This window comes from Cervus canadensis, chromosome 32 (genome assembly GCF_019320065.1).
Source record: "Cervus canadensis isolate Bull #8, Minnesota chromosome 32, ASM1932006v1, whole genome shotgun sequence".
NCBI lineage: Eukaryota > Metazoa > Chordata > Mammalia > Artiodactyla > Cervidae > Cervus > Cervus canadensis.
In genome coordinates, this window is record NC_057417.1 from 14,793,029 (window position 1) to 14,804,283 (window position 11,255).

The window sequence follows — 11,255 nt, forward strand, 5'->3', positions numbered from 1 at the left end:
CCCACCAGGCTCCTCTGTTCACGGGTGTAGGATGCATGTATCTTTTCATTTTTAATTGATAGTTAATTTTTTTTATATTGGAGTATAGTTGATCTGCACTATTGTGTTAGTTTCAGCTGTACAGCAAAGTGATTCAGTTATACATATACGCATGTTGTTTCTTTTTCAGATTCTTTTCCATATAGGTTATTATACAATATTGAGTACAGTTCTCTGTGCTCTACAGTAGGTCTTTGTTGATTATCTAGTTTATATATAGTAGTATGTGTATGTCAATTCCAAATTCCTCATTTATGCACCCCCCGCTTTTCCCCTTTTGTAACCATAAGTTTGTTTTCAAAGTCTGTGAGTCTATTTATCTTTTGTAAAGAAGTTCATTTGTATATTTTTTTAGATTCCACATATAAGTGATATCACATGATATTTGTCTTTTTCTGATTTACTTTTACTTAGTATAATAATGTCTAGGTTCATCCACGTTGCTGTAAGTGGCATTTCATTCTTTTCAATGGCTGAGTAATACTCCATTGTATATATGTATCATATCTTCTTTATCCATTCCTCTGTTGATGATATTTAGGTTCCTTCCATGTCTGGCTATTGTAAATAGTGCTGCAATGAACACTGAGGTGCATGTATCTTACTGAATTATGGTTTTCTCTGGATATATGCCAAGAAGAGTTATTGCTGGATCATATTTTCATCAGAGATATTGGCCTGTGGCTTTATTTTTTGTGTGTGATATCTTTGTCTGGTTTTGGTATTAGGGTGATGGTGGCCTCATAGAAGGAGTTTGAAAGTGTTTCTTTCTCTGAAATTTTTTCAGAGTTTCAGAATAATAGGTATAAACTCTTAATGTTTGATATAATTTGCATGTGAAGCTATCTGGTCATAGACTTTTGCCTGTTGGATGTTTTTAATCACCATTTCAATTTTAGTACTTGTTATCAGTCTGGTCATATTTTCTATTTCTTCCTGGCTCAGTCTTGGAAGATTGTACCTTTCTAAGAATTTCTCCATTTCTTCTAGGCTCTCCATTATATTGGCATATAGTTGCTTGTAGTGGTCTCTTCTGATTCTTTGTATTTCTGTGGTGTCCATTGTAACTTCTCCTTTTCTACTTTTCCTTTTATTAATTTGAGTCCTCTTCCTTTTTTTCCTCATGATGAGTCTGGATAAGCACATATCAATTTTGTTCATCTTTTCAAAGAACTGTTTTTAGTTTCATTATTCTTTTATACCATTTTCTTCATCTCTATTTCATTTGTTTCCACTCTGATCTTTATGATTTCTTTCCTTCTGCTAACTTTGAGTTTTGTTTGTTCTTCTTTCTCTAGTTGCTTTAGAATAGGATTAGGTTGTTTGTTTGAGATTTTTCTTGTTTCCTGAAACATAGTTATAGTGCTGTAAACTTCCTTCTTATAATTGCTTTTCCAGTGTCCCATAGTTTTTAGTCATTTTTTGTTTGTTTGTTTGTTTTGTTTTCATTTTCCTCTAGATACTATCTGATTTCCATTTTGTTTTCTTCACTGATCCATTGTCTGCTTAGTAGCACATTGTTTAGCCTCCAAGTGTTTGTGCTTTTTATATTTTTTCTTGTAGTTAATTTCTAACCTCATAGTGTTGTGGCTGGAAAAGATGCTTGAAGCGATTTCAATGTTCTTAAATTTACCAAGGTTTGCCTTGTGACCTACCTTGTGATCTATCTTGAAGACTGTTCCATACCCTTGAGAAAAATGTGCATTCTGCTGATTTCACATTAAATGTTCTATAAATAGCAATTACGTCCATCTGGTTTAATGTGGCATTTAAGGCCTGTGCTTCCTTATTGCTTTTCTGCTGGATGATCTGTCCACCTATGTCAGAGGGGTGCTAAAGTTCCTTACTATTATTGTGTTACTGCCAATTTCCCCTTTGAAGTTTGTTAACATTTGCCTTATATATCAAGGTGCTCCTAGGCTGGGTGCATATACATTTACAGTTGCTATATCTTCTTCTTGGATCGATCCCTTGATCTTCATGGAAAGTCCCTTATCTCTTGTGTGTGCATGCATACTTAGTCACTTCAGTCATGTCTGACTCTTCATGCTTCAGTCGTGCCTGACTCTTTGTTCCTCTGTCCAAGGGATTCTCAAGGCAAGAACACTAGAGTGGACTGACATGCTCTCCTCCAAGGAATCTTCCCGACCCAGGGATTGAACCTGCATCTCTTATGTCTCTTGCATTGGCAGGCAGGTTCTTTACCACTAGCACTACCTGGGAAACTCTTATCTCTTGTAACAGTCTTTATTTTAAAATCTGTTTTGCCTGATAAGAGTATTGCTACTCCAGCTTTCTTTTGATTTTCATTTGCATGGAATATCTTTTTCCAAACACTCACTTTCAGCCTGTATGTGTCCCTAGGTCTGAAGGTGGTTCTCTTATAGACAGTATGTAGATGGATCTTGTTTTGGTATCCATTCAGCTAGTTTATATCTCTTGGTTGAAGCATTTAATCCATTTACATCAAATTGGTGGACTAGAAGTATTTGAATCTCATCTCCTCCACAAATACATCAAAAATACATCTACAAATGGAACAATTCCCACAGAACCCCTCTAGAACACTGGTAGAAGACTTCAAATACCTGAAAAGGGCAAGAAAGATCTCCATGTAACTGGGGTAGGATGAAAGGGAAAAAAAGAGGAAGTGGGATGGGAACTGTGGCCATGGAAGGGAACTTAAAAAAGGAAAGGTTCCTGTACCCTAGGAAGCCCCCTCACTTGCAGGGAGATCTGTACAGAAAGTGTGCTTCAGAGGCTCAGAGAAGGGCACAGCAACTGGTTTGTGGCAGACAGAAGAGCGAGAGACCTATCTAAACATTTGTGCCAACACCCTGCTCATTGTAGCCTTAGACACATGTTGCCAGGCTGCATGAGGGCTGGGTGCTAAAACTTGGGGTTTAGAGGACAGTCCTGGAGAGGGAAGTGCTGTTGGCTGCATGGAGATGCCTGAAGGCGCTGGAGTGTGCCATGGCTGCAACTGAGATTGTGTGGAGAAGGAAACCCAGGCCACTATAGAATTGAAGTGCCATTGTTGAGTGATACAAAAAGGGAGAGATGGGGCTGCCTTGGCAGCGTTTTTCTCCACTTGCTACCCCCTGCCTCCAGGGGCTCTGGAAGAGCCACTCGCCCCAGCAAACACCTCGGTGGGCTCTCAGAACACAGCCACCATCTCAGCAGGCCTCTGTACCACAGCTGCCACCTCAGGGCGTCCCACAGCCCACAGCTGCCTCAGGAGGCTCTGGGATCAGATGCCAGTGGGTTGCCCACAGGCAGTCAGGGCTAAAAACCACAGCTGAGTCCCAGGGCCTTCATGGCTTAGGAAGCAAGGATGAAAGCTCTCCCCTTGGCTGCACGAGCTGCAGATTTACACCTCCACGGCTGGTTTTGTAAATTCAGTGCCTGCAGGATATCTGAGTGGACAACAGGTGCCCCCATGGCTGAGACAGCTCTGGCCTTAGCAGCTGTGGACTTTGTGGGCACTCGCACTTGGGGCCTGGACTGGGCCAGGGTCTAAGCTGTCTCCATTGTGTTTCTAGCAGTTTCAGGTGCACAACTTCTGCAGTTATTGAACCTGACTTCAGTGAATCTCTGCTGGTGGCCTTGTAAAAACAATGTCTGATAGACACCAGAGCTCATTGCCAGCATTTCCAAAGATGAGCTGGGGCCAAGGGCAGTGCCAACCACAGTGTACTTCATAAGCCTGCAAAATGCATGCCAGATAACACAACAGAGCACTGTCACTGGTTAACAGTCTGGCAGAGGAATACTCAGCAGCTCCTCTTCCAGGGGGAGCACTGCAATTCCACCTACCTCACACTGCAGCTCAGAATCACGGCTCAGAAATGGATCTGAAGGCTTCTACCCCAACAACTAGGGAACATATCTGGCCCATGACAGGTAGTGACAGCCACATAGCAAAGAGGAGCCGCTGCTCAATGTCCAGTGCAGGCTCTGGTCACCAAAACACCAGTCACACCTCCTATCAAGGGGTAATGGCCAGCATACTCTGAGGAAAGAGGCAGGAGGCAGACACACTAAAAATAACATTCACACCAAAAAATAAATCCATACAAATGACACAGGGACTCTCCCTAGAAAAAAGCCCCTCCAAGACCACAGTATATAATTGTTTCTCCTACACTCATGGAACAAGAGACATAACTAAAAGAAGCAGAGGAGCCACTCCCGATAAAAAGATCAAGAGAATTTTCCTGCAAAAACAAATGATGTGTAATAGATCTCTTCAGTCTAATAGACATGAGTTCAAAAAAAGAGATAATGAAAATACTGAAGGAATTAGAAATGCTGATCACTATAAAAAGAAACTAGGAAGTGTAAAAGGAAAAAATTAGGGAACTCATTCACCAAGGTTAAAGCTAAGCTAAAGGCAATGATAGCAGAATGAATAATGCAGAAGAATGAAAAATGATATGAAAGATAGAATAATGGAAATCACCCAGTCAGAACAACAGACTGAAAAATCAAATGAAAAAAATGAAAACAAAATAAGAGACCTATGGGAGAATATAAAGTGTGCCAATCTACATACAATAGGGATCCAAGAAGGAAAAGAAAGTAAAAAGCAAATTGAAAATGTATTTGAAGAAATGATGGATGATAACTTCTCAAATTCAACAGATATCCAGGTACAGGAAGCAGAGAAGGTTAATATACTTGAATAACAGGGTAATTGGAAATCAAAAACATACAATAGATTCATGAAAACCAAAAGAAAAAGAACATAAGCATAATATAATACAAAAGAAAATTATCAAATCACAAAAGGGAAAACAGAAAAGCAAAGGGATAAAGAAAAAATCAACAGGAAAACAACATTGAAAATGGAAATAAATGCATATCTATCAATACCTTAAAAGCCAATGGACTAAAGGCTCCAATCAAAAGACCCAGAGTAGCAGATTGGATTAAAAAAAACAGGAGTCTACAATATACTGCCCATAAGAGACCCACTTTAGGCCAAGGACACAAATAGATTGAAAGTAAAGGGATGGAAAAATATATTTCATACAAATGACAATGACAAGAATTAAAGTTGAAGCTCCCCTGCCCCCCTCCAAAAAAGCCTAGGTACCTCAGAATGTGATTGTATTTGGAACTAGGGTCTTTACAGAGGTGATTAAGTTAAAATGAGGTCTTTAGGGTAGGCCCGAATACAATATGATTTGTGTCCTTGTGAGAAGAAGGAATTTGGGCATAGACTTATACAGAGGGAAGACAAGACATGGGGAAGGTGACCTTTTATAAGTCAAGGACAGAGGCCTGGGACAAATCTTTCCCTCATTGCCCTCAGAAGAAACCAATCCTGCCAACACGTTGATCTCAGATTTCTGTCTTCCAGAACTCTAAGAAAAAATTCTGATGTTTAAGCCACCCAGTTTGAGATACTATTTATAGCAGCCTTTGTTGATGCTGTTGCTAAGTTGTGTCCGACTCTTTGTGACCCCATGGACTACAGCACGCCAGACCTCCCTGTCCCTCCCTATATCCTGGAGTTTGCTCAAACTCACGTCCTTTGAGTTGGTGATACTATCCAACCATCTTATCCTCTGCCACCCTCTTCTCCTTTTGCCTTCGATCTTTCCCAGCATCAGGATCTTTTCCAATGACTTGACTGTTCACATCAGATGGCAGCCTTAGAGAACCAATATAAACTCTCAGATTGAAATACAGCTCTGTGTGACTATAAGATATATATTCTTTCTACTGTATTGTAAGATATGTTGTTGTTTAGTTGGTAAGTGGTGTATGACTCTTTTGCGATCCCATGGGCTGTAGCCCACCATGCTCCTCTGTTCATGAAATTTCCAAGGCAAGATTATTGGAGTGGGTTGCCATTTTCTTCTCCAGGGAATCTTCCTGACCCAGGGATCAAACCTGCATCTCCTGCTTGGTGGGCGTTCTTTATCACTGAGCCACTTGGGTACAGGATGATGAAAACTCCAGATCCCAGTTGTTGTTCTTATTTTTGAAAAGAAAAATGCAGATGAAAAAGAAAAAAAATTTAAGAAAATGAAGAGTTTACTTTATGACTTAAGAATCTAATTCTTAACCATTACTGTACTCTGGCTTTATTTCAGTACAATGCTTGACATTCACATTTTCCTGTCTTCCCAGTTCAACTGTCAGCTTTGAGAAATGGTTTTAACGTCATTTAATAATCTGCTTTAAGAGTGCTATAATACACTTCCCCTGTGTCATAATCCTGCTATCTTGAAACAAAATGGCAGCTAATGTAGGTTTCCCAGTGATCACTGTTTCTGAAGTTTTTATAGAACTTAAACTTTGGGTGAGGAATCAGGTAATATGATTTATGTTGATTGAGCTTTTCAGTTCTTAAAACCACAATTAATTAAGGGAAAAGGCATAAAATAAAAGGAAATTTGTTCAGCTAACAAAGTCAGTTAATCCAAGAATGGAATTTAAATTCATAACCCCTGCTTAGGGTATCTAATATTCACATTTTAAAGAATTTGTTTTTTGGAAACCTTTATAAAGCTCTCCACTGTTACAATGTATTGCCATCTGGAGTTTAGCATTTATAAAATGTGCAGTTAAGGGATGCCAAGATATGCCTCATGCAGACCAGATGGTACAATAACAGCTCTGTCTGTTTTTCTGGAAAAAAAAAAAAAAATAGGACTTTGAATGTCTTGAAACTTATGTGAATAAATTAAACCCCATCAATACTTCAGGGACATTATAATTTCAATACTCTATTTATCCACCTAAATATTTTCATAAATGCTTTCATTTGAAGAAGAAAAAGCAAGAGGGAAGACAATGGTTCTTTTGATTGCTTCATGTTTGTGTTTAACGATGTTTCAAAGGAAAACACCACCAATGATCTTCAGTGTGGGAAAGGAAGTTTCTCTGTACTTTGAGTTACCTATGAGTTTAAATGAAAAGCGGGGTTGTTGAAATCTCTTTTTAATAGAAAAAGTCCACATCAAATAGGTTGAACAGTTTTAGTACTGTGACGAAGAGAAAAAATACACACATAAGTGATGTTTCTTAATAATCCATATGAAAATGTCTCTACTGCAACAGATATATTTATATCATAAACCCATTCAACACATATAGTTGTGTGTTAACAGGGCCTGGTTCTGCCCTTGCCTGATTCATCTAAGTTTTCTGGGTAACAACAGGGCTTTTGTAATCCCCTTTATTTTCATTTACTTTCTGTTATTGCTTTTATTTTCAATAGAATTTATAATCAGATACTCATTAGATGAAGTAATCTTGTTAAAAGTAAATTTTCTGCTTGGATCTCTCCATTTTCCTTACTACATAAAAATTGTGCTTCCCTACCAGACAAGGGAATTTCCTCTGTAATTAGATGTGAATAGCTTTGAAGAACAAACAATGTGTGCTTTTGAAAGCCAGATCCCTTGAGGTTCAGGGGGCAATCTCATTAATAAAAACATGGGTTGCACAAGCTGTTGAATTTCTTTCCCAAAGAGCAGCGAATGGTTTTTCAGAACAAAGAGAAGATTGTTTTCCACTTTGCTGGCATGGTTTTTCTTGCAGTGGACTGGAAGTATTACCTACACTAATCTTCGTCTCTTCTTTTCCTCTCTCTGAGCAAAGGATCATATACAACTCTCTTATATAGATAGATCAGAATCCCGAATAAATCCTCCATCCAAAGGCTACTTGGTCAGGATTGCCTTCATGGTACATGGGACTCCTGTTCAGACCACTCAGCTATCAGGTAACTGCTATTAAACAAGAGAGGTCACAAAATTATAAACACGACAATGAAGAGTTGAAAATGGCATTGCTCTGTGGGGAAAAGGAGACCCATTGGTGAGAGAATCTCTGCAAACACTGTCCCTGGAAGCTCATTAACCGTGTTTTCCTGAGTCTTTGGCAAAAAGAAGTGGTATCTAGGCAGAAGGGCTCTCAGAATTACATTCTTGGGGGTCCTGGTAATAGGTTGAGTTTCTGGAGTTTTAGAAAAACAAAGAAGGAAATAGAGCCTGCTCCTCTGAACCTAAGCAGCAACCAGTGACACGGAAGTCACTTGCAGGATGTTTCACTAAAGTTATACTAATACTGCAGGGGTGTAGGAAGATGTGGGTAGCAGGGTTGGTTGCAACAGGAAGGTTGATGAGAGCCTTAAGTAGCTAGTTAGAAAAACAATACAAGGAATGGTCATCACCACTTAAGTCTAATCCTCAAAATCTCTGTATGTATGGCAGGTCTTCTCTGACCTTCCTAGAGAATAGCAGCATACTGTTGGAATAGACTCAAACACTTATTTACATAAGAAAAATATAGTCAAAAGTCACAATTGCTACACAATTATCCAACCCCTCATAAGGAATTGATGATAGGGTCATGAGCAATTCCCTCCAATTTTATCTACAAAGAAAGAGAGACTCAAATAGATGGAATAACTTGCATTAGACCATATGGACTCTATCCAGCTCCAAGTTCAACCCTCTTTCTCAACCTCCTCTTTAAGGAATGAGGTAAAGAGGAGCTTCAAGTTCATAAATATTTATTTCTATTTTCCTTCTCCCTCTGCATCCAATCTTCTCTAGGAAGTTTTCTTAGGGAAATGCCAAAGGGTACCAAGGGAAGCTTATATATATAGGGGGTGGGCTCGGTGGTAAAGAATATCTTGCTAATGCAGGAAAACGGAGTTATGTCCCTGGATCAGGAAGATGCCCTGGAGAAGGAAATGGCAACCCACACCAGTATTCTTGCCTGAGAAATCCCAAGGAAAGAGGGCCTGGCAGGCTCTAATCCATGGAGTTGCAAAGAGTTGGACATGACTGAGTGACTAAACAACAACAAATATACATGAGTGTGTGTATCTCAGTTGCTTTACCATTTCATAGGAAGAGTTTAAGTCCAAGTCATAAGTACCACTGGAGTTGAGAAACTCTTCTTTCTCCTGTTTGTCTCCCATTTGCAGTCCTTATTCCTCTCCTTTATAATTGCTCTGACTTCCTTTTCCTTTGCTTCCACCCTAATTCTTACTCTTCTCTTCTCATCATCCTTACCATTGTCATTATTTTCACCATCATGATCTTTATCTGTTAGCAGACTCCTTCTATGATTGGCACTTAGCATTTATTACTGTAGAATAGAATAGAATACAATACTGTATAGTAGAAAAGAATATTCTATTAATCCATTTATCTTTAAGAAGCCCTTTCTCAGGTTACATATGATTTTCTATTTTAGAGTACATTAATGAATACAATTGTGTCTAAATTTTAGTGGCTCAGGCAAAAATGATAGAAAAACAATGTTACCTTGTTCTGAAAGAGTCCACAGTCATGTTTGGGTATTTCACTTTTTCTAGGATAAAAAAGATTCCTTTTTTAGAAAAGCAAATAAATAATGTTGCAATAATGTTGCCTCCCAGGTTTTGCTTCTACAGCTTCCGCTGTTCTCATAGAAACCAAAAAAAAAAAAAAAAAAGAAACAAATATTGACCTTTAGCGCTAACTATTCTAAGGATTTGCAGATGAAAGCTTTTGCTTTTTCAGAGTGGGTTTTATCTTAGAATAAAGACTTGAACAAAATAGACGAGGAATAAACAGTTACAGGCTTCAAATATATACCTTTCTCACATCAATACCATGAACTATTATCCAAGCATATTAGCTATTTTGAACAATGTGGGAAATATTTATAGTGCATCAAAGAAAGGAAAAAACACAATGCAAGATGATGACAATGATGCAAAGTTTATATCACAAAAAACATATAAACAGTTAATCAATTGTATAAGGATGATGGGTTCTAATTGTATTGCAATGTTTTCAGAGAATATGATCTGCATGAAACCTACAATTTGATGTTTGTTGAGGCCTGCATGGGTTCTATTAGGTTCTATTTATATAACAGAATGTTACAAATATCCTTAGTGTGCTTTTAAAGAACATGCATTTTCTATTGAATACAGTGTTCTATATAGGGTTGTTAGATAAAACTTTTAAATTGTATTCAGATTTTTTATACCTTTCCTAATCTTTAGTCTGATTGATATATAATATTAAGGGAGTGTGTTAAAATCCCTTGCTATGATAGCAGATTTGTTCTTTCTCTTTAAATTCTATTAATATTTGTTTTTTTCAATTTTGAGGCTATATTACTTGGTACATACCAAGTTTAGTATGAACTATCATATTTGCTTGATAAATTTTTCCTTTCATCACTATCTCTTTATCCTTGGTAATTGTTTGGCTTAAACTACATTTTTGTCTGATACAAATATAGCTACACCAATTTGTTGTTAGTATCTTCTTGATATAAATTTTCCTTTTTTGCTTTCACTTTTTTTTTCAATTTTATGTTTTAAGTGTGTCTATTACAAATAAGACATGGCTGAGTCTTCTAACTGGTGAATTTGGCCTGTTTACATTTACTTTGATTACAGATAAATTTGAACCATGTTTTGGTTTTATATTGTGCTCTTTATTTACACTAATTTTTCTGTTCTCTCCCTTCTTTCCATAAGGCAAAAGTTTAAGTTAATGATTTGAGATTTTTCTTCTTTTAGATTAGTAACATAAGCATTAAAAACTGCAAAATTCCCCCAGTTCTGTGCTAATTGTGTCCTGTAAATTTTGATATGTTTCTTTTCATTTTCATTAAGTTCAAACTATATCTGATAAAGGATTTTTATCTAGGACATATAAAGAACTCTTATAATTCAATAATAATAAGACAACCTAATAAAATTTTTAAAGACAAAATGTAAGAATAGCTAATAAGCACTTAAAACAGTATCAACATTGTTACTCATTAGGAAAAAGAAATTTAAACAACAGTGGTACCACTTCACATCCACTAAGATAACTTTAAATGAAAAGGCAAATAATAAAGGCTGCAAGGATATGAAAAAGTTTGAAGCCTGTTTTGCCAAAAGTTTCACTTTCATTTTAGAGTCAAAGGATTTGTTAACAAAAGAAACCACTCATTACACACAAATGAACAATTTGAATTTTTGTTGAAGATTATTTGACTTAACTTCAATATACAGTCATTAAAATAAAAGAAATAGAAACAATAGAGAGAATTAACAGCACATACATCACCAAATTGCACAGACCAACATCCAGAATTAAACAGCACTGGGAAGTCCCTTGTAAACAGCAATGTGGAGTCCCAGTTAGGAAATGACCCCGGGCAGTGTGTCCACTCCACTGGTGAGACTTCAGATTGCA

At 37.4% G+C, this 11,255-nt stretch overlaps 1 protein-coding gene across 1 annotated transcript in view; it reads right to left on the minus strand.

Moving 5' to 3' along the window:
- The window catches only part of ZP2 (zona pellucida glycoprotein 2), a 31,042-nt gene extending 19,787 nt beyond the window's left edge, over positions 1-11,255 (minus strand). Inside the window, exons 1-2 of the mRNA XM_043456186.1 lie at positions 11,122-11,255; positions 9,336-9,381 (exon numbers count right to left, since the gene is read on the minus strand). Of these exons, the coding sequence (XP_043312121.1) occupies positions 9,336-9,361 (26 nt within the window). The 5' untranslated portion in view covers positions 9,362-9,381; positions 11,122-11,255. The remainder of the gene's footprint in view (positions 1-9,335; positions 9,382-11,121) is intronic.